The 24,851-nt window shown below is 38.3% G+C and overlaps 1 protein-coding gene across 33 annotated transcripts in view; it reads right to left on the bottom strand.

The window, feature by feature from the left end:
* Positions 1 to 24,851, bottom strand: part of dlg2 (discs, large homolog 2 (Drosophila)) — a 228,577-nt gene that overhangs the window by 4,001 nt on the left and 199,725 nt on the right. For 25 of the 33 annotated variants that reach the window (XM_058411078.1, XM_058411080.1, XM_058411091.1 and 22 more), the window contains 9 exons: positions 15,441 to 15,555; positions 11,100 to 11,276; positions 10,511 to 10,586; positions 8,205 to 8,304; positions 4,449 to 4,499; positions 4,227 to 4,328; positions 3,162 to 3,334; positions 2,771 to 2,880; positions 2,590 to 2,681 (listed from right to left, as the gene is read on the bottom strand). In XM_058411078.1, coding sequence (XP_058267061.1) covers positions 2,590 to 2,681; positions 2,771 to 2,880; positions 3,162 to 3,334; positions 4,227 to 4,328; positions 4,449 to 4,499; positions 8,205 to 8,304; positions 10,511 to 10,586; positions 11,100 to 11,276; positions 15,441 to 15,555 — 996 coding nt within the window. Of the gene's footprint in view, positions 1 to 2,589; positions 2,682 to 2,770; positions 2,881 to 3,161; positions 3,335 to 4,226; positions 4,329 to 4,448; positions 4,500 to 7,914; positions 7,961 to 8,204; positions 8,305 to 10,510; positions 10,587 to 11,099; positions 11,277 to 15,436; positions 15,556 to 18,844; positions 19,565 to 24,851 lie in introns of those variants that run through there. The other 8 variants (XM_058411081.1, XM_058411087.1, XM_058411101.1 and 5 more) reach the window with 4 other exon arrangements.

The following is a 24,851-nucleotide window of genomic DNA, read 5'->3' as shown; positions in this document are numbered from 1 at the left end:
CCCAAATTGATGACCGCTTCATTGTGAACAGTGCCCTGTGGAACCGGATGATGAATGTGAGAGGCACCCAAGTGTCATGTCAGACCATTCGAAACTGTTTACATCAGCGTGGTCTGCGTGCTAGACGACCTGCAAGGGTACCTGACCACACCACCAGGCCAGGGAGCATTTATGCTGTACGAGGGACCAGTGGGCCTCAGTGCTGTTCTCTGATGAAAGTCGATTCACGTTGAGCAGAAACGATGGCCGCCAATGATGTTGGAGACGTTAAGGAGAGCGCTATGCATCAGCCACTGTTGTGGTGGTGTTACAGTCTGGGCAGGTGTGTCTACTCAATACAGAACTGCCCTACATCTTGTGAATGGTACAGTGACAAGCCAATACTACTTGAATAACATCATTAATCCAGTCATTGTGCCCCTGCATGAACAACACAGGCCTAAATTCATCTTCATGGACGACAATGCTCCAGCTCATCGAGGTCGCATCATTAGGGAACGGCTGCTGGAGGCTGGGGTTCCTCAAATGGAGTTGTGTGCACTTTCTCCAGACCTGAACCCCATAGAAAACCTATGGGATCAGCTGAGTCGCCGTGTAGAGGTTCTTAACCCTGCACCCCAGAACCTCAATGACCTGAGGGCCGCCCTTCAAGAAGAGGGGAATGCCATGCCTCAGCAGACAATAAGTCGACTCGTGAACAGCATGAGACGTCGTTGTCAAGCTGTAATTGATGGTCAAGGGCACATGACAAATTATGACAAAAAATGGCTTTTGTTTCAATAAATTGTTTGAGATGAGGAAATCACCACTGGATGCTTCTACTTAAATGCCCTACTTTCATGATATAATATCACTGTAGCGTGAACTTTTTACATTTTCCATAAATTTCACCCAAAATCCAAATATCCTTAACTTTTTGTGAGTAGTGTATGTTCCCTACTCAGTGCCCAGCATTAATTCACTGAAGAAGCTATGTACTCTATCTAATTAAAATTTTGTTCGAAATCGTTGTACATGTACCATCACTTTCGGGATATTTACTTGTCTGTTTGTTTGCTTTTCAAATGTTTGCATTTAGAATATTAGAAATCAAACTTTAAAAATAAGAGAAAATTAAGGATGCCAGATTTTTAGAACATTTAGAACAGACTTCTAGTTCCTACTTCAAAGGTCTAGAGGCAATGTGTATCCACAGAATCATGTTAGGTGACTAAATAACATGGGATCATAAATATTTTATTGTTTGCCTTACTTTATTTTATATTTTTTAATGTGTAAGCATACTAAAGATTTGAATAGCATTTGAATCCAGAATTTCAATCTGTGGATTGAATGATCTATTATGCACAATTATCAAAGATTTTATGGAAATGTATTTACATTTAAATTTATTTATTTAAATTATGGAATTACAGCAGCAACAGGATTGTGAGGTGGTAGCTCTGGGTCATTGACCGGAAGATCAGGGTTCAGCTGCCACTGTTGGGCCCTTGACCAAGGCCTGCAACCCACCCTGCTCCAGGGGCACATGATCACCCTGTGCTCTGACCCCAACCCCCAAGGATGGGATATGCGAAGAAAGAATTTCACTGTGCAGTAATGTATATGTGACAAATAAAGACAACTTATACATTTTGAATATATTTACATGACACATTAATAAATTCATAATGTGAGTTTGACAGTAACACATATTCCTTCAGTAAAACAGCAGAGGCAAACACTGTGCCTTTAAACACACTCATTCATGCTGATATCACATATATATACAGCTCTGGAAAAAAAAAAGAGACCACTGCCCAATTTCCAGATTTGAACCCTATTGAAAACCTCTGGAATGTCATCATTCAGGAAGATGGATGGTCATAAACCATCAAGCAAAGCTGAGCTGTTTGCTTTTTCGCAAAAAGAGTGGTATAAAGTTCCCCAACAGCAGTGTGAGAAACCGGTGGAGAGCATGAAGCCAAAACACATGCAAATCGGGGTTATTTCACCAAATACTGATTTCTTAATGTCATTTAGCCAATGCATTAACACAATTTGTTTACAAATTATTTGCATTTTGTTATATTTGAGTTATTAAAGCTCTGCAAATACTGCATGATCTTGGGTTATTCTGATGTGTTGTCATTTCCTTTAAATATACACTCTAAATAACAATAGTTATATTTTGAATTTAGGAGAAATATTGTCAGCAGTTCACAAAAACTGAAACAAAACTGTTCATCTCACCAATACATGAACCTATAAGAAAAACAAACAAAAGAAACTGATTATTTTGCAGTGGCCTCTTATTTTTTCTTCCAGAGCTCTATATGCACATGGCTGTGGCAGTACCTGTGGCTGGAGTGACATTCTGCCGACATGTATATATACATCATCTGTTTTTCTACTCAGTGGTTAGGTTGTGGTGGTTACCATAAAAACAGTGAATTGTTTATTGCTGACTTATATATTCTTATCAGCGGAAATCAGAAAGTGCAATATTACACATTCCCCTTGAGGGATATGATCTGCTTTCAAAATGTTATATTTATCTGTATCCTCTCTGCAGTGCCCGAAGTGTTTTAGCAGATGCAGAGCGGTTACCTGTAAAGTACTGGCCAAACTCTTGTTCCAGCTTCATGGCCCGGTCGTACGTCTTCTTAGCCTGCTCGTCCGTCAACCTCTTGTTCATCTCCCTGGAAAGACATGAGTCTTATTAATTCATAGCACATGGATTACAGAATGACCTGCACTTTCACACAACAACAGTGTTGAGTGCACTTACAGTAATGATTCGATGGATTTAGGCTTTATAAAGATGGCAATGGGGTAGAGTTGTGCTGCTTGTAGCCTCTTTATGGCATTTCCTGATACGTCAAGTATGCAGTGCTTTCCCTGCACACAAAAAAAACCCACAGAAATCATTCACATTTGAGCTTAACCACAGCTTAAAACTGAACACCTTAAAACTGGCCTAGATGTGAACTTTAAGTGCATAAAAGATTAAGAATGCTAGAATAACAATGCATGCACTATGTGCAGGCGAAATGTCACCGGAACATTTACACTTTGCCATGGCACTTTTGGCACTGTTTCTATTTCCTTAAAAATTACTTTCTAGTGTGCAAATGCATTGCTGCAATGCAATGCTAAATTTCATCCTGTGTCACACTAACCCTCTCAGCCACGTATCTAACTGACTGGACGCTGGTCCCATACAGGTTGTCATTGTATTGTCCGGCCTCGATGAACTTGTGCTCTTGTATGTCCTTCTCCATCTGCTCTCGCGAGGTGACGAAGTGATAATCTCGCCCGTCGACTTCATACTCTCGCTTTCCTCTTGTAGTGTCTGAATCACATCAGAACAAAGCATGTTAGGCCAAATTCACCTACGCTGAACGTACAATGTGTAAATGCAATCACTATTCAAGTACTAAAAGAATCGAAAATTCCATTACAGCAAATACACAGTAGATTGTGTTATAGTTTATAGTCTCGCTCAGTTAATCGTTAGGTTTGCATAATGTCAGAGTATGTGTTTACAGGAGGCTGCTAGTGGGAGAATCAAAGTTCACACCTCTACCTACAAGCGACAAGAAAAAAACTGCTATCTACATTAAACATCAATAAACTTCCTGTTTATTGATGAGCTCTTTTTACACTTACCCTTTTGCCCTGAACTGTTATCCGCTTTTTAGAAGATTATAAAAATGAACAACAACAATTACGTTAAAAAAAGAAACACATGCAAATGATTAGGCAAACAAAACAAACCACAACCCACACACACAAAACAGGGACATAAATGAAAAAGACACGACATAACAGCTGCCATACGAATGAAAGATTTAGCCGTAAGAGATTGTTTTGCAACAACTGTGTGCTGCTGGAAAGTGTATCAACAGCCACTACTCTGTTAAATTAGTGGATGTTGAAATACACGCTTTAATAATAAAAAAAAATAGCATCAGACATGCATGGGTAAGAATTTCTGAGAACAGGAAGCACATCCTATCAGATATGTACAGTTACTGACAAATATAAATGCTCCTAAATAATGCCTAATAAAGAACAGAGTTTCTGGGCCAATAATATTCTCAACATAAAAAATAGAGCTAATATCATGTGACTAGAAAGAACTTCAAGGAAAACTCAGTTGTGAGTTAAGAAAATGTTTTTAGGAAAGTGTTGTCTGTGTGTGTTGGGGGGTGATGGGGGTGTTATTTTGTATGTACACTTACGTGGAACACATGAGCCAAACTTGTCTGGGAATTCAGAGATGAGATCATCGTTGATTCTATCTTTCATGGGCCCCAGAATGATCACAGGTCTGGCATAGTTGACTGTTTTCAGTGCAAAAGAACAATCATGCTGTATTATTATGCACTTACAATAAAGAACAATATCACCCAATGCAACGTTTGTTAATCATGCTCTGTGGGTTTAAACAGGCCATTGCTTACTTTCTTGCCGAATCACAGGCTCATAGGAGAGAATCACATCCTCTTGACTTCCTGTAGTGCAAGAGCGAGAGAGAGAGAGAGACAAAGAGAGCGAGATAAAATGAGAGACAAAGAGATAGAAAGAGAGAGAGAGAGAGAGAGAGAGGGAGAAAGAAAGAGGAACTGACACTTGTTAAGCTGCAGAATAAAACACATGTCTGTTTTCACACCTTAATCTGCGTGAATGGTGTATGAGATTGTGTTTGAGGAAGCGGCTGTATCAGCAGCTTCAGGCGATCTGTAAACAGATTACTGAATGTGTAACATCATTGCATGCTAGTAGGCATGGCGGCACATCGAAATTATATTAGCATCCACTGCTCAGATGAAAAAGGTGAACACAAATTGAATACATAACAGACGTGTTACACAATCAGCAGTGAAACTGAAGTCTGCAGACAGTGACAGCACAAAACAGATTTCTTCGTCTAATCAGAGATGCAGACTGGCATAAAGTAGTGCTACGATTAGATGTGTCTGGACACTCAGAAATACTGCTAAAACTAACACCTTCACATTTAGAATTTGTGAATGTTTGAACTGCACTGGCAGTGACTCTGCTGTATTGTTGGGCTGCTCTACTAAGGCATGCTCTGCTAATATCTCATATCTGCATAATCACTTCCCGATGCCAATTATAATTAAGTAGGAAGAAAATTTCGGTGTGCAGGCAAAACAGAGAAACAACAGAAATTAAGGCATGAATTAATAAAATCAATACGGCAATCTTTTAATGAGTATCTTCAGTTTCACATATTGGTTTATTTCAAAAACATTCCTAGCAGATGAATGAATCCCTCATACACCAGAACAATTAAGTCCACATCCTGTTTTAAGATGCCCATGTCGTTGTGTCTTCCTCTTATTCCAGACTATTTCGACACTTTAATGGCTTTCATTTGCTTCCCCTTCACTTCTGCAGTGCAAACTTGTTTAGGCATGATGATGGATCCCAGTATGTAATCTAACTGTTTATTTCACAAAATAAGCAACAAGGCAATTTGCTACGCAATAAGATGGAAGTAATCAGGCTAACAAAATCATGTTATTTTCCATTGATGATGCTCCACGCCCTTCAAGCTGAGAATCATGCAGTAGAACAATTTCCTGATTGAACCAGATCCGATCAGAGAGACAGAGGAGAGAAGAGGACTGTGCTCTCGGAAGGAGTGGGTTTCTAAATAGGCACTGTAAACCCCACAAATGCCTGTCATCCTTTTCTACTGCCTGTCTTTACAGTCTCTCCTCTCTACTGTTCTCTGAAAATACCCAGAACCCACACTATCTTACTCAACACCTGTGTTTCCTTTATATTTGAATTTTTATAACAGCATTCTGTGCAATGTACTTTGAACGAAAGTATGAAAAGGTTCATGTACTGCTATCTCATAAATGGTACTAATAAGCCATGAAGGAATAATATGTGGTGTGAAATGAACCAATTTTAAAAATAGTTATTAGGGTAGCTTTCTGGAGCTCTAAATCTCCTGCTGGACTGCCTGTGGTCCTAAATTCGCCCACTGAAACATAAGAATGATTAGAAGAAAAAAATGTAATGGTAACCACTTCCCTGCTGTGCATATTGGATATTAAGAGAAAACATCTTCCAACCTAATCTCTGTCTTTTCCCACTTTTAGTAGTGTTACAACTTGGAAATGAAATGTGGTTGTCATACATCTACACAAAATTAGACTGAAATGTACGGAATTCTATATTTTTGCATATGAAAAAGTTGTGATTGCATAAGTCTTCACCCACGTGGCTGCAAAAGTTGTAAATTACCTTTGGTGCAACTAGTTACCACCAGAAGACACATTTGAATGGAGTCCACCTGCATGCAATTAGCGTGTCACATGGTCTCTGTATAAATACATCTGTTCCAGGAAGGCCCCAGAGTTTGTTAGAGAACCGACCAAAACAAATCAATCATAAAGACCAAGGAGCCTTCTACAAGTCCAGGACAAAGTCATGGAAAAGCATCAACCAGGCTGTTGGTTGAACATCCTGAGGCGCACCATTAAATCCATTATTATTAAAATGGACTCCAAATGTTCATCAATTGTTAGTGACTGAGTAAAGATGGCATTAGACAAAGAAGGAACCAAGAAGCTGACACTCCACAAGGTTGGGCTTTATGGAATAATGTTGAGGAAAAAGCCATTAATGAAAAAATTCCATATGAAATGCAATTTAGAGGTTCGTAAATGATAATGGTAGTAATGGTTTTCTGGTCTAATCTGACTAAAAAGGATATCTTTAGCCTTGGACCAAAGAAAAAGCCAACATTGCATATATCCCTGAAAAGATCAGGTGCATGGTGCAGGTGCATGGTGCATGTTATGGCCATGCTTTTGATCAGCAGGGACTGGGAACTTGCTTAGGGTTGAGGGCAGGAAGAAGGGGTATATGGAAACCTGTTCCGATCTGAGAGGTTCCTTCCAACAGGATAATCCTTCTCAGTTGTCAGTGGAAGCATTTAAAACCAAGAACCTGAATGAATCAGAATGAAAAAAATCCCAAGACCAATTCAGTTCCAGGTTGTAACATTAACAAATGAGGTCAATACTAGGGAATGTCTTATCAAGGCTGTTCTATCCCTCTAATCTCATATCAGTCATCATGTGGACTGGTAAAGTAAACCGCTACTGGATTATGACTCTATACTTAGCACAAACTTTTTATTACTTTTTATTCCTTGTGCACAAACATTGAAATGTATTGGGAAATTAATCTGTAATGGCTGAGGACCAAGAGGCAAGTTGTAAAGTAGAACCATCGCACTCGTGTGGGTCTGCCGACAAACTGGCACAACATTTGAAGCACATAATATGTTTGTGTGCTTTAATATTACAAACCTGTTCCAGCATGACAAAGCTCCTGTGAACAAGGTCTATGAAGACATGGTTTACTAAGGTTGGCGTAAAAGAACTCAAGTGGTCTGCACAGAGCTCTGACCTTAACCCAAGTGAACACCTCTATAGGATGAACTAGAATGCAGACTGTGCACCAGGCCTCCTTAATCATCACCCACACACATATGATGGGTGTGACTGTCAGGTATATAAAGTACAAATCCACAGTTGGGTCATTGCAATGAGCCAGCAGAATGGTTAAATACCAGTTGGGTTAAAATGGCATGCATTTTTGTGGGATATTTATCAGGATTTTTTTTTTTTAAATTATTTAGAGTGGACTCATGCGACCACACATCCATTTGACCTACCTAAATTTCTAATGAAAGAAATTAAGGCGGTGTTAAACTTTAAAAGGGTGGCATGCCCGATAATAAAACTAGAATTCATTAGATCTCTACAAGGATGAAACAAATTCAGATTGAAAGGTTAATCAAGGAAATATAAATAAAATATAAAAATATACGTGGTTTGTGGTATTAAAAGAGGTGGGACCATTCCTGCAGAGACTTACTCATCGTCTTTGTCCCATACCCGTCGTCCCCTATTCCAGAGATGTCCTACATGAGATAGCCGTCCACAGAAACAGTGGCAAAAATCAAAGAGAGAGGAGAGAGGGGACACACAGAGAGGAGACGGAGAGAAAGAATATCCATAGCAGTAAAGTTAGAGAGAGAGTGGCGAACAGAGCACACACTCGCATCCCTGGAGTTCTCTACACACTCTTAGACCTTACACCCTACCGCAAACGTGCGTGTAGTCATGTGCCTAAACGTGTGTGCGAATGAGTGTGCAGCTACTCACGTTCTGAGTCGCTGCCGTCTTGCTCATCCAGCTCCTTGTTCTTGTAGAAAGGGAACTTTCGTGAAAAGATGGAGTTCTTTCTACGTTTTTCACTGAATGACTGTGTGGGAAAAAAAGCATGGGGCAGACAGGGGGCTTGATGTGCATTACATTCATGCTGACAAAACAATAATGGGCCAAAAGTGAGGTGGGAAAAACAACAGCCATGGCCAGACTGATAAAAACATCTGCATAATGCATGATCTTTTACTGTGCTTGGTAAATGTTGCATAATTTATTAACCAGTGAACTGGCAGTGCTCTTTAACAAACTGATTAAATTGAGTAAAAGTTTTTGCCACCATCGCTGCTGTCCATAGCATCTCTACCCTGGCCGACTTGTCAGACAAGTCAAACAAATAGAAGCCAAAGCAACGTGATCAGACGCAGAACCAGACAGGAGACGCCTGAAGCCGGTTTCCAGCCATGCAGCAAAGGGGAGCAGAGTCATGCTGAGAAACACATGTAACATTCAATAGTGTTTCAAATAAAGAAATCAAGCATGCAGGATGTTGAGAGGCTTCGGGGCTCGACTCAGCAGTAGGGCTACATAAACTGCGCAACTGATATGCTGGAATGGGCTACAGCATGAGTGCAGTTTATGCCTATATAGAGCTGTATTCAGAGTTGCTGCCTTACACTGGCGACTTGAGTTCAACGGTCACGTTAATATTAATACAGTTGAAGTCAAACATATTCGGTTTATATAGATAGAGTTCATTTTCTGGGCAGAAACAAATTTTCTGGGCAGCCCATTCAGACTAAAATGATTTCTGAGATTGCAATTTTTCTTCTTGATTTTTTGTTAAACAGCATCTAGACTTAAAAAAACATGCATTCGCTTTTAAGGCTGAAAAAATAGGGATCGAAAATACGGACTGAAGATGCAGATTACATTTTTTCTTTGCTGCCACTGACAATATGATGTAACATAGTCGCAAGAGACAAGTTAAAAATAAATAAACAAACAGAAAGACTAATATGTTGTTATATTAGCATATTAGCAATATACACGCAAAAAGAAGATTAAGTAGCGCTGTAGTTGTCTATGGTTACATCTGAGGTCTGAATAGTGAAATGCAGAATTTCAATATTAAATCCTCACTCTGCATGCTTAACCGAACTCTAAATACAGCCCTTTAGTGTTCTAGTAATGATCTAATAAGAAGTGATTTTGGAGAAAAGTGTTTGGATAAGGTAAGGCTGATCTGTGCAGATGTTAATGTTATGTAAAACATGTGCATGTGCTCTCTAAACAGTGCATTATCCTGCTCTAAGCTAAAGTTCATGTGTCATGCATTGCTCAAATTTGCTTTAGTGTGTTATAGTGTCTTAGACTATATATAAACTTTATGCTTGAAGCCTCAACATAGTCTCCCAATTCTGAAGCAGTAAACCTACACATTTATGAGTTTCAGAGCCTTTGCAACGACAGGATAGATAGTCTTCTTTAATCACAGTTTCACAGGAAAACATTGATAATAAACACTAAAATGATGCAATATATATAATACATTATGCACATCATTTGCCAGCAGGCATATCAGGCCATAAAGGTCCAGAATAGATTTCTCAGTGCCAATTTTATATATAAACCCTACCAATAAAAGCCATCAGTGCTACTGCCACTGAAAAATAAAAAAAAAATCTAAACGAGAAACCAAGAGTAACTAAGCCTAAGCTGTTGCTATGGATATTTTTAGCATAATGCAGCAAGGGTCTATAGTCTGACCCACAATGTATTTCGCATCTGAAAATTACTCTTCTTTGATTACAACTTATTTCAAATGGCCAGTGCAAGATTAACCACATTCACAATTTGTGGTATGGAAAATTACATTTGATCTTGATTTTCTCATGAATATAAAAGGCCAAAAATAATACAACCAGAAGACTGATTTTGTAGGAAGCTTTGAGTACAGCTGCTCTGCTGCCAATGGTATAGACTGTGCTGTTATTCTAGAGCATATGATGAATGTGTGTGTGTGTGTGTGTTCCAGTGTTCCAGTAAAGATATCAGAGGAAAACTGATCCTCTGAACTGGGATGGGACTTGACTGAAAATCCAAATCTAATTTGACTCACTCAAATCAAATGGCACTTGATGAGGTCTAGTCTTAACACAGTGGCTAGTGAGTAAAATTGTTTTTTTTACAGTAGTCGTGCCAGGAGATTCCTAAAGTATTGGCACTGATAAACCTCTCTCTCCGTAAAGACGACTGGGAGAGTAAGAAACAGAGTAAAAGAAGTGATAGTATTCAGTTCTTACCCCTTTAGAGTCAATGCTGCCAGGCTTTGCGTTAAATTTGACTGTCTTCAGTCGAGCTCGCTCTTTTCTCTCCACCCTTATAGAGACAGAGAGAGAGAGAGAGAGAGAGAGAGAGCAAACAGTACAGTATATGCCTATACATAATATGACTAATCCAGTACAATTTGAGAAAGCCATTTGAGATTCAACTACTGAAAATCTTTTATTTTAAACATTATTAAAAAATAATTATTTTAGAAATATACATAAAAAATGTAACTGCATACTAATTGCATACCGTCAAGCTCCTGGCTGGCTCGCCACTAAAATATTTTGATTTGAGTAGAAAATGGGGTATGAGCCATTTGAGTATGGTCTTTTTGATTTTGTATACACACAGCTTATGACAATTTAAAAAGTGAAATTCCGACAGCTTCTTTAAATGATCATCCTGTATATGTGCCTTCAAGGATAAAGGTGATGCTGAAAGGATCGCTGGTCAGTTTGGCAAAAAATTAGCTTGGCCACAAATCTCCAATGCCATCTTCCTTTTATTATTAATAGTATGCTAAACTAAAGCAAAAGATGAAATGTTTGTAATAGTGTGTACCTCCTCTTGCTGGGAATGACCCCCATTTCCTCACTGTCTCCATCTGGAGTGACTCTCCTGGCCTGCCACCATTCATCATCTGACGCATTAATCACATGCAGGATGTCTCCATAACGGAAGCTAAGACCCTGACTGGGCAGGCCACTGTCCTTCAACCGGTCATAGTCGAACAGGGCCCTGCAGAAAGACAACACACACACACACACACACACACACATACACAGTCAGCTTTACCATCCCTGTCTGCAGTAGTCTGTCTCTATGACAGCCCAAATTGGGAGAAATGGCTGAATGTGTAAAAGCACATGCCACAAGAGATCACAAACACAAACCTAACAGTTTGACAATTTCTAATCTGTGTTTTCCAATTTTAAATGAAAATATATTGATATGGCAAAACTTTCACAGATTCAGTTTCCAAACCTTTTATCTTTTTGAAGCTGCAACTGATTTCCTGGGTTAGAAAGCATGATAAAAATCTGTTTAACTGAGGTTTTGTCTGCAGTGGCTTGACTCACAGCTCTGAGCTGTCTCACTCTCTCTCTGTTGTTGTTCACTTCTTCACTTCAGTTTCTGAGACAGAGGAAAAGGAACCGATGGCAGAATCTCAGCACTGCAGTCAAATCTCCCTGGAAACTCGAAGTCTGCTGACATTACCATTAAAACCAACCTTGCAAATCCTTAAAATTCTTTGATAAATTATCACCAGATTCACCAAGAGTGCCAGCGCTGTCACAGAGGAATGAAGAAATGGATACAGACCATGAATTAAAATAAATTTACATTTTCACTTTGGCATAAATTGAAATGATTTCCTTAGAAAAAGTCATAGAGTCGTAAAAGGAGTAAGCTGGGGGTCCTGAAGTTAACAAAGCAGATCTCTGGATTACCCTGTCACGCTTGAGAAAATCATCAATTAACTATTTTACAACAAAGCCATTACAGTTCAACAACCAAGACATTTTAATCGCCAAATCTCAAAGTCCAACATTCTCTAGCCTATCTCAGTGTGTATGTTGTTCCTTATGTGGTATGTATTTCCTGCTCTAGTCCTTCTGGTACTGGTGAGTCACTCAGCTGTTACTATGCAAGCTCTGGGCTCCCATTCAGCCTGATTTAGATAAGGAGAACTTGCATCCACAGAATAATGAATGAAGTCTGTGGCTCAGTTAACAATTACATACAGTACAGGATATGAAGAGCACAGACCCAGGCCGTAAGTCTGCTCTGAATGAGAATGGTATGTGAAAAAACCCACCTGCAAGAGGTTAAAAGGCTGAGATCATGGATATTCGTCATACACACACACACACACACACACACGCACACAGATAAAACATAAAAAAATGACAATGACCGGCTTGAGTTTGTTTGCCAGCTGAAATGAACTGCAATAGCAAAGATAATCCTCTCGTTATCCCCACACATATCCAACACACACCCACACACACACACAGGAAGCGAAATCACTAAGAGTGTTTCTTAATTGTGAGCCTTGGGCCACTCATTTTTGTGATTCTCATCATAGTTCTCTGCTGTGCTTATCATAAAAGAAATAAACACACACACACACACACACACACACACCAGTAAAGCGGTAAATGGCAGATTCTATAGTAGTGACTGTTCAAATATCTGTTTGAGAATGTAATCAGTGCTGAAATTTGCTGAACAAAGATATGTTCGATTTAGTCACACGTTTCTAATGTTTTGTTTTTTCCAGAATGTGATGCAACAGCACTACACACTTCCAGCTTCCAGCAAGCACACGAAGTGGATCCTCTACTATTTGGTTCAAAGCCTTAAGGTTAAATGACAGCATAGATGCCCCTAAGAAAAAAGAAAGCTAGAAACAGAAAGCTAGAAACTCTTCTATGTGACTTTCCAGACCACTGGTGGGCGGGGCCTGGATTTGGGCTTTGGATTTGGGCTGTAATACATTCATCATGTTCACTTGGCTCATCACACAGCATCAAAGTGCATGAGCTACACTCGGAACATTTTAATCAGTCTACCCAAGCTTCAAATGAACTCATGAAGACAAGCCATTAATCATGTCTTTTGCCCAAACACACAAATATACTGATGCTGGAAAAAGTCAGTTACACTGAAACATGCTACTGCCTTTCACTACCAAAGAACAAGAATTAACATACAATATTAATTGGTCAGAACGGAAATGAAAACAAAACAAACCTCTGACGTTTTTGATGTTACAGCTTAACTCTTTAACTCATGCTCTTAACATTACAAACAGAATCCAGCTTAAAGCTCTGCTCCTACGTTAGCACCAGCAAGATTAGGGTATTAGAGGGACCCACAAAAAGATGCTTTCTAATGCCACTTTATCAATATAAGTAAAGAGCAAAACTTCCTAAAGCAACATAATAATATGTACACACATGACCTACACACATACACTCTAGAAACATGCACACACGCTCTCTTTCAAAGGCAAGTAGCTGCCATGGCAACTGTGAAGCGAACATGAAGAACGGTAAAGGTTGCCAGATCCTTAGACAATTAAAGTGACTTTGGTTTGTCAGGCCATCGGTCTATAAATGAATCTGGAGACCAGTGGAAATACACAGAGATATCAGAGGAATACAGCTGGGGTGTTGATGAAGTAAGAGCACAGTAACTGCACTAGCCTCTGGGATTACTCATGCAGTGGAGAGGTCTATCATATGGTAGTGCTGTCAGCACTGAAACACTGCGATAGCTGCAATATTACACACACACACACACACACACACACTACACAGAGTTATATCTGTGCAAAGAAGAGAAGTGGATTGAGGTGATCTGTTCCTATGGTAACATGCATGCACTGGTGTTAATTATGTTTTGAGATGATAAAGAGTGCATAAATAATGAAACAAACAAACAAACAAACAAACAAAGCAGATCATGAATATTTCTGGTTTTATGATTGAAATGGGGAAAAAATATTTATGCACTTCATGAAGCATAAACACTTCTTTTGTCTTTTATATTAATTAGAATAGATATTATTAATTAGATTAATTAATTAGAATATATATATATATATATATATATATATATATATATATATATATATATATATATATATATATATGCAGATTGCTGGCATTCATAAGGAATGCAGTGTCCTCAAAGTATCAATACAGTTCCTCACCACTGCATTATGAGAGAATTTTTGCAGAAACCAACATCAACAACAACAAACAAAAAGAAGGTCCCCAGAAGGTTTAATTAGAATCCAGGACTAGGCTCAGGTTGAGGTTTGCGATCAAGTTTGTGTCTTGGTTTAGGTTTAATATTAGACCCCATGGCTAGGGCTTATTTGTGGATCAATTTAATTCTTGGGTTATGAGCCAGATACGATTGATGGATAGATTTGAGGTTGAAAACTTAGCCAGTGGTGCCTCTTTCAAGGGGCACATGGGGACAAATATATACTCATCCATATCAGCCATTCAACAAATATTTATACATAGCTAATAATGTCCTTAGTCATGAAGTTATCAGTGAAAACTCCATACATTTCTAATTCAGTTGAAATATTAATGACTTCTTCTGAGTAGGCAATGATTTAAATAATGAAACCCATTGGGACCACAAACTATGAATAAGTGCATATAATATTTCTTTCCTTTCCAATTGCCACATATCTTGGGCTATTTTTTGTGAGGGTTTTTTTTTTTTTTACATTTAGCAAGGCTGGAAACCTGCAAACCTGGTTAATCAGTTCCTGCTGGGTTTTGCGATTTCACAGTCTCAGAAATGAATTCAAATGCAAGCAAACTCCATGATATGCAGCGGAGCTTGCAATTTATCAAAATTACCACAGATTTGGGCCAAGACGTGTCATGTGATGTCATCACAACGAAAAATAAATAAGAAGGTTAGAACATGGAAAACAGTAGAGAGGTCTTGTGTGCAGTCGTAAGCTGATCTATAGCCTTGTTGAGCTATTACAACATGAGGGACACGAGGTTGTTGCTCTCCAGTAAGTAAATGAGCCCCAGTGGGATCTTCAATTAGCAAGCTAAGATCTCTCTTTCTACTCCTCCCCCCATTCTCTGTTACCTACATTATCAGCAAGGTGCAATGCTATAGGTTTATTCATCTTTCACCCACAGAGGAAACAACTGTACAAAAATATAAGCGAAAGTGAATTTGGGTAAGAGTGCATAACTACAGACAAACCTACATGCTGTGTTTCTAACAGATTTCACACTTGACTGAACCTATGCTTAATAAATATTTTTACACCCGTTTGTGTGTAATAGGTAATAATGAGCAGATATTACCTAAGCTGATAATGTAATGCAATGTGTGTGTGTGTGTGTTTACCTGACATAGAGGGACCGTTTCTGATTGGTTCGGAGGGATCCTGATCCGGAGCTCATACTGTGGTTCATCATCTGCTCTCTCAGGTCATGAATCTTGGCCTCGAAGCGTCCGTACTCTGAGAACACAGACACAAACAAACACCATCCTGTCAACACATAGCTAATAACATTAACGTGCATATTTACTAATGCACTCCCACCTCAGACAGAGTGCACGGCAAATAGCAGAGCCATACACAAGATACACTAGCTGTCTGAAGATAAAAGAAATGACAACGACAAAAATACTCCAGGGTCTTCTTGGAGTTTGTCCTTTAAGATGCTGTAGTGCAGAGATATGGCGCCAGTGAGGATCAATAGAGGACATCAATACACAGTACTACTGAAACTGAGATCTGATAGCAGTGGTTTACTACTTAGTCTTGCCCAAGGTCAACCTGCTGTCACCGTACAGCTAGAGAGAGAGAGGGTGAGGGGAGTAGAGGAGAGAGAGAGAGGGAGGAAGCATGCTAGAGATTGCTACAGAATTGGTGCAAGTATTAAGGTAGGAGAGTTCAGTGAAAGTACAGCCAACAAACCAACAAACCAGTTCCTCACTCTGCCTGAACTAATCCAGTTCACACACAGGTCTAGAAGTTCCCTTTTCCTATCTGCATTTCCCTAAAACACAATTTTCCCTTCAGATTACCCATAATTGCTCAAATGTCAGCATGTGAGAGAAATGAAATTTGACGCTTTCCCTTAAAAATCAGTGTTTCACGAATACAATCACAAACTCAACCAGATTAAATGCTTCCTGTTCTTTTTATAAAACACTTCATTCCAGTTTTCATGCTATTAAATTAGATTACATTAGATTCATGCTATTACATTATTCGTTACATTACTAGCAGACAAAAACTGTAAATATATCTTTAATACCAGTTACATCAAGTAGCAATAAAGTAGCAATATATATATATATATCTCCTCAAAATTGATGTGTTAGAAGCAGGAAAAATGGGCAAGCCTAATAATTTAAGCGAGTTTGACAAGGGCCAAATTTTGATGGCTAGACCACTGGATCAGAGCATCTCCAAAACTACAGCTCTTGTGGGGTGTTCCCGGTCTGCAGTGGTCAGTATCTATCAAAAGTATTCTTTTAAGTCTTGAAAGTCCTTTAAGTCCTGTAAGTTAAGACCTCAAAACTAATATCTTGGTGCCAGATACCACAGCACACCTTCAGGGATCTAGTGGAGTCCATGCCTCAACAGGTCAGGGCTGTTTTAGCAGCAAAAGGGGGACCAACACAATATAATGCCATAATGTTATGCCCGATCCATATATATATATATATATATATATATATTAACCACATTTGCAGGACAGCTTGTTGACAGAAAGAAATGGTCTATGCTGACAAACTGCTCATTATCTCCAAACCTCTCCTTCCCCTAATACTGCCCTAAAGACAGCAGTGAGACCAAGTTACCAGTGCAAAAAGAGGGACTAAAAAAAGGTTCATCTTAAGATTACTGAGCAGCATGAAAAGGTGAACATGTGAATTAGATTTCGGAGGTGAGCAGAATGTTCATTTCAAGTTTCTCATTAGAAATTTTCAATAACGTTCAAGCTTGTAGAGATTATTTTTTTTTAAAAAAACATAGACTTATAAAAGTGTCAAAAATGTATCCCAAAAAAGTATATAATGGAACTTCATGAACCTGAAAGTTTCATCAACAGCACAGTGACACATTGTGTAGGTCCACTGGTCTGCTTACAGGGAAGTGAGCTTTGCGGCAATGGCCATTAATGAGTATTAAATTGATGTAACTCATAAGGTATGAGTTTTTTTGCCTCATAGTCAACAGATTACAACCCCACTGAATGCCTATGGGAGATTTTAGAAGGGTGTGATAGACACCACCACAAGCATCAACATGACATAACATTTCGGGGAATATCATTTGGAAGATCTCTTCAGTACAGATCTAGACATGCGTAGAATCAGTGACAAATTGAAGCAGCCCATTGTTTTTTTCCTTTAAATTGTCTCCCATCTGCACTCCATATTTAGCTGTCAAATTATAACACAGTATGCTTACTTACGAATAAAATTAGTAACTAAATTTAGTCATTATTTAATGATTGCAACTTGAGATGAGAAGGCTTCCATAGAATGCCACAGAATTTCAAACAAACCTATGTCACTGCACTAAATTCTTACCAAGAATAAACATAGTGAGAGCTTCGAAACCTTTCACCACACAAGATTTTCTTGACTTATGGAGGAAATGTGTAGGTGTATCCAAACAGCCTGATCTCCATCATATTATTCATATATGTGTTATACATCCACTCAAGGATCTGAATCTGCCATTTGAGACCAGAGAGAAGAATATGTGCTGCAATAGAAACACCATAAAGAGGCTGACTGGCAATCATGACCTTCAGAACACAATGGCAGATTAAAGAAAGGACAATCCAGTCCTGTACAGGGCAAAACTTTAACCACTATATCCCACAGGTCAAAGAATTATATGTCTGATACAGTAGCTTTACATACTGTAAATAGATAGACATAGTAATTATTGCAGAAGTGACAGAAAGTGAAAGACTTTTAGAGTGATGTTATTTTGGAGTGGGTGATGATGCATATCAGTTTCTGGAAAGTATTTCAGTGACAGTTAATAAGAGTGCTGTGCTACTAGAGCAAAACACACACACACTCACACACACACACAGGTTTATCTCACTATCTTTGTGAGGACCTTCACTGACCTTTCAGTGCTTTGTCTACACCTAACCGTAACCCTCAACTTAACCTCAGTGACAAAAATAAGCCAGTTTTCCTTTAGTTTTCCTTTATTGTTCCTTAAATATATAAAATAATAAACACATGGTCAATAAATTAAGTACGTTTAAGTAGCTTCACATTCACATACTGTACATAGTCACTTCTTATGTCTCCCAAGCAAAAAGATAGAAAAACAGAGAATGAGACAAAGAGGAAAGAGAGAGAGAGAGAGAGAGAGAGAGAGAGAGAGCTGTAGGCAAGCACAGTTTTTGGAGACTTGCTCCCAAAAATTTGCTCACAAGGATAATATTGTATAATTTGTTTAAAATGCATGGAAAAAGAAATAATCTGTTAGATCATAATCTGTGGCTTGTCTGTGAGACACATTAGTGAAAAATCACTTAAATGTTGACTACAACATGCCAGAAATAGGAAACTGCAATAGACATTATTCTAAAAATAGATCATTAACATAACAGTGATCTAATCTCAACCAGGAGCCAAATCTGTGCAGGAGAACAAGCTTTCAGACTGCACCATGGCACATATTTACACTGCAGCTACCTCACACATGATGGAGGATTAGTAACAGCTCACATGGAAAGTCAGAGTATTCGGTACCCACTTACCGTTCTGAGTCCTGATCCACACACCCTGCCTGCTACAGCTGCGGTCCTGGAGAGACTCTCAGAGAACCTCTCAGTCTTACACTTTAATCCATCTCCAGAACACACACACATTCAAACAAACACACACGGTGCTTTGCATTCACACAGATAAAAAAGTGCTCCAAAGAACAAAGACTGGACCAGCGTGGAGCGAGTGAGTGAGTGTGTTAGTGAGAGGGAAAGAAAGACGGAGAGTGAAAAGAAGACGAAAGAGAAAAGGACTGAAAGAAACAAATGAAGAAAGGGAGGGAAGAGAGAAAGCAAGTGAATGAATATGAGGGAATGGTGAAGGAGGAGAGAGGATGAGAGTGGATTGGCGTAGAGAGATGCTGAGTGTCTGCAGCAGTGTGAGGGATTGGCCGCTCCCAATATGCGCTCTCTCTTACACACACACACACACACACACACACCACACAATATGAATCTTTCTCTTCCTCTCCAGCTCTCCCAATACTACATTGCTATTCTACAACCGCAGCATATTAAAGCAGCATGTCTGTCCTCACAAACCCATCACAAACAGTCACATTCTTTCTTTTTACCCATGTCCTTCAATTCAACCCTGGATCTTTTTTATTTTTAAAAATACGTAAGCCCTAAAGAGAACAAAACCAGACACAGAAGAAATATTCTGGTTCCTTTCCTCAAGCGGGACTTGCATTATGAGTCAGAGGAAGATAATACGGTTTGAGTTTCAAGATATTATGAGCCTATATTATATAACACAGTTTGATATTTCAGATATTATGACCTTACGTTCAATCAATACTTCTTCAATCCTAATCTAATGCACAGAATTTGCAGTGAGATACCAAATAAAGCACCGGTCTTCAAAATAAGCTATACATCAGTAAAACTGTACATATCCTTGTGCATACATGTACACCTTGTACATTTTTATGTAAATAAACATCTATAAAGTTTCTACAGCAATGTTCGATGCCACAATACAATAAAAATTCAACATGTAACAGGTAAACATTTTACTTGAGTATGTTTTAAGTGCTGTAGCAATTCATCTACCCTTTAATCTCCTCAAGTATGATTGTAATTTCCCTCTCCTGATTTTATAATTGCATTAATAGTTTTCCACTATTTTTGACTTCATTGACAGTGACTGGACTTTCTCTAGTCAATCATACCAAACTGCATAGAAAGCTTATGGCAACATTGGAACTGTAAACAATCATGAAGGTCATAGAGAGAGATGCAGATGTGGACAGATGCCTCAAGCAGCATTATTGTAACCAGAACATCCATGGCTGCATCTGTAAAAGTAATCTTTACTCATGACCAGGAAGGGAAATAACATTTTGGGATACCATCGTACGTGTATTTGGTCTCAACTGTGAAGAGAAGCCTGTATTATTGCACCCTGTATCATGTCTTTGAAAGAGTTTTGTAAAATTATTAAGAACAACTGAACAGTCTTTTGCAGAAATGTTATAGCAACGCAGCTTTGCCATCACTCCGTGTCCTTATGTGTTACTAAATCTCATCTTCGTTAAAAGCGTAGAGGAAAAACATCCAGCTGGTTCACAAAAAAAAAAAAACCATAATCTTCATGTCCCTGAAAATGAAACACTTACTACAGAAATGTTGGAAGAAAGGTTTCTGTGTAAGGATTCTGTGTGCACCAGGGTTTGACAGACGTGGACAGTGAGTAGAATTAATCAGGGTGCAAAAGATCCACCATAGCTAGCTACTGCTTCAGAGCCATCCGTTTTCATGAGGTCCGAAAATGACTAGGAGTGAATGGGGATGTAATTACTGGGAGAAAATGTGGTGCTAATTTCCATATAGATGAAATACTTGTCCATATGAAGATATCAGGACTACTATTCACATGCACATACATAACAGTCTATATTTATATCTATGGTGTATATTTCAATACATTTTCCTGGTTGTTCTTCTCCCCCTGTATGACTGCTTACAATAATGCATAATATCTCAGTGTGGATTCCCATTTCCCTTTCTTATTCCAGCTCTGGGAGTTTTTCATTGCCACTGTTGCCTCTAGCTTGCTTATTAAGGATCTGTACCCTGAAGCTGGACCGCGAGCGTCAACGTCCTCTCATTACACAGCGAGGCCCTTGAGCGAGGCTGCATTCCAAATGTACTTTCTTTCATGTGTATGGAAATGCAATATGCAAATAAAATGTTAATAAAAGTTTAATAACATCTTGTAAAGTTCCTGGGATGAATTTCATTGAAATTCCTGCATTGTAAACACGTACTGTCACTTTTTAATATGATGCTGCAATAATTCTGCATTCAGCTAAAGGTCATAAACCTCAACCACAAACCTCATACGCGAGAAATAATAAGGAAATAAGCAAGATCACACGTGAGATCAGAGTTCTCACGCAAGACTGGAACTGTTACCACGCAAAAAGTTTGCGAGCCAAATGGTCAGTGCTGGGAACAAGGATTGTACGTTCTGCAGAATTGACCAAATGAAAAATTTTGCAATGTGCTGCTGTGGATGCGGCTGGTCAAGCAAATGTTTTTGCTTTATTTCTGTTTGATGCTATTGTAAAGCTTATTTATTCTGATGTAACTATATTTAAGACATTTTCTTCCTGATAAAAACCTATAAACTGTTGTGCCCCAATTGAAGCCATGCTTGCTGATATTGTGGTCTATAACTCCTCCCCGAACTGACCACTGCCCTGTATCTCACTCTCTCATTGGCTGTAGGTAAACTCTGAGGTATTTTTCAGTCAGAACTCCTTTCATACTGCACGATTTTGAGTGGCTGACAGGTCCAGATATTTAGCATGCCAAATATTTAATATTTCATTGGCGAAGCATCTGTGATTCGCTCCGATCGCGTCTTTGGTAATTCACACTGCAAGATGGTCACTCATGTGCACGAGCTCCGATTTGCCTCCGATTTCGGGCATCTGCTTTAATAAAAGAAAGTTTGGGGATGACCCCTTCCTGTTCCAACATGACTGCACACCAGTGCACAAAGCAAGGTCCATAAAGACATGGATGAGTGAGTTTGGTGTGGAGGTCAAAAATTTCCATAAACACACTCCTAAACCTTGTGGAAAGCCTTCACAGAAGAGTTGAATCTGTTATAGCTGCAAAGGGTGGGACAACTCCATATTAAACTCAGATTAAGAATGGGATGTCATTAAAGTTTATGTGCATGTAAAGGCAGGTGTCCCAAAACCTTTGGCAATATACAGATATAGGGACATATTTGCCGTTTTTTGCCGTATTAAGCTGAAAGCTTAATAAACACTGACAATACACTTCACAGTTTGAGGCAGGAAATCTATTTCAGTGATGTGGTAGCTTAGTGTTTAAGGCATTGGGCTACTGATCAGAAGGTTATTAGTTTAAATGCCAGGTCCACCAAGCTGCCACTGCTGGGTCTCTGAGAAAGACCCTTAACCATTAATTGCTCAGGTGCATAAAATGACATAAATTGTAAGTCACTTGGGATAAGGGCATCTGCCAAATGCCAGAAATGTAAATGATCACAGTTTCCTTGGTACCTTGTTTCAATAAAAGACCATTATGTAGGAATCAATGTTTTTTCTGACTTTGCAGCTCAGATGCTTGGAGGTCGAAAATAATATCATTCTGAGCTCCAGTTCCTCAAGATTACTAAATTATGTAAATTATAGTAATATTATGGTGCATTCTGGGATGTTTTAGTCCATTACAACAAATTATTGAGGGATTTTATCCTTTTTTGCACCAATGCTGAGGGTCTTGTTTTAGTGATAGTAAAGAGCTGCAGTAAAATATCATTAAATATACGCTTAATTATCAACTTTATGATAATATATAGTGCATGGACAGCAGTGTATAGGTTAACTAGTTCAAGGTGTGCAAAGTGAAGGTTATTTTTTCAAGCTTTGTTGCATGAGAAGCTGGTGATAATGGAAATGTTAATGGAAATGAATTGAAAATGCACACATTTTAATTGCTAATACAAACCAATGATATTTTAAATATCAAGAATGAGGTTTCTATTATTTCAGTATTATAGTGCAGTGGTTTAAGTCTATTATTTTTTATTTAATCCTCTCTAAATAACAAAAGGTTCAATATGTTTAGGCACATTTTTTATTAGAATCGAATTATTTTTTGTTTTGTAGATATTATTATGCATATTTACCAAACATTTTACAGTAATATATGCTTCAATACTGTGACTGATTACAACATATTACCGTAAAGAATTTCATTTTACAACACTTTTTACCAGTATACTGGTTTTTGATTCTGTCAACAGAATGAAAAGCGATTTTTCAGATATTTTCAATCGACGTAAACAAATTAATTATCTTATTGTCTGGTATAAATTAGTCAGGACATTCAGTGTGATATGTTTTTATCTCTGTCCCATTGACCTTACACAGAATTTTACTGGTTGAATATACTGGCTTCTCAGAGAGCAGAAATGGGTTTGATATCCTTTAAACATTTGTGTGAAATAAACCCTAAATATTTATGGAACTTTCCTATGAATTATATTGTCCCTAGTAGGCTAGATAAATACTTATGAAAAATCTTAAAGTGCTGAGTGCGTACTTTTATATGAGCCATTAACCACCACTCTGGAGTGTGACATGATAAAGAAATTCAGTGCTGAACACAGGCACAAAGAAAATTCTATTTTTTGCCCTCTGGTATATAGTTAATTAATGCACTTATAATGTCTTATAGCATTATTTTTTAGTTTAATATACTGTAATAATGCTGCAGTGAGTACAGGCTTATTATTTTAGATAACTTTATTTGCCATTAATGTCCTGTATTGTATTTGTAATTTATTTGCGAACACAATATATGAATATTTATGAAGATATAAAGTATAACATTATATATTGTCAGTTAGGTTCTTAATTTTTGTGGGATGCAATCTGCTGTTGTTACAACCGACACTAACCACCGGCAGATGGAATTATGATGATCATTCCGGTTTTGAAGCTGAGCTCTGAACTCTAGAGAGTCAGCAGGATTAAAGGACAGCTTTGAATGCACGTAATGATGATTAATTCAGCTGCTGCCATGAGCTCACACACATACATCACCTATAGAGCGCCATCAGTATTATCACTTTATCAGTGTAAGTGTAGAAAATCATGCTGAAAATGCACCAAAGCAACCATCTGCTACTTCTCTTGTTTTTAAAGAGAAAAAGAGAGGCATTGGTAATGCTAACTGCTATCAATCTCAAAGGAAATCAGTAAAGTCAGTGGAAATTTTGATCATCTTGCATCTTAAACTTAAATGTTCTTTAGTACACCACTGATTTCATACATCTTCATTTTTAATGGGATACAATTAAAATTGGTACTAAAACCATTTAGTAGGAAATATCAAAGAATGATCAATATTCATATTCATACATTACCGTGCACTTCAGTGCATTACAAATGCAAATATAGCTGAACTGAGTGCTATTATAACTGAGGGTTAGCAAGAAAGAGACAAGCTCTATGGTACAAAGGATGTTGACATTCGTGCAGGCGTCAGTGGTCTGATAACGCGCTAAAGCCGCAGCCAAACACTATTGAGGATTTGCGTGAAAAGATACTGACTGATATCATAAAATGAGACTGAAACCTAGTTCAGACAAAATACAGTCAGGTATTTAATATATTGTTGATTCATAGCTCTCTGAAAATGCAGCACAATGATAAATAACAAAATAACTTAATAATTTTCTCTGCCTGTGGGTTTGTAACAACATACAAACTAAATTCAGAGCAAATAATCCTTTCAGGCATGTCTGAGAGTAATGACAAGTCTGTGGATACGGCAGCTATGAAAAAGTAATAAGTAGACATCTGCTGTAGAGCAAAAGTAATCAGTATGTCTCGGTAATCATCTGATTCTGCAGAGCTTATTAGAAATTTAATGTGGGTGCCTATTAATGTAAACATGCAATTTGAAAAAATACCCTTGTCATACAGCTATCATTTCCTTTCTTTTTCTG

Source organism: Hemibagrus wyckioides, linkage group LG16, assembly GCF_019097595.1.
Source record: "Hemibagrus wyckioides isolate EC202008001 linkage group LG16, SWU_Hwy_1.0, whole genome shotgun sequence".
In the NCBI taxonomy this organism is placed as follows: domain Eukaryota; kingdom Metazoa; phylum Chordata; class Actinopteri; order Siluriformes; family Bagridae; genus Hemibagrus; species Hemibagrus wyckioides.
Note: the sequence above shows the minus strand (reverse complement) of the source record. Positions and strands in the feature narration are given on the sequence as shown.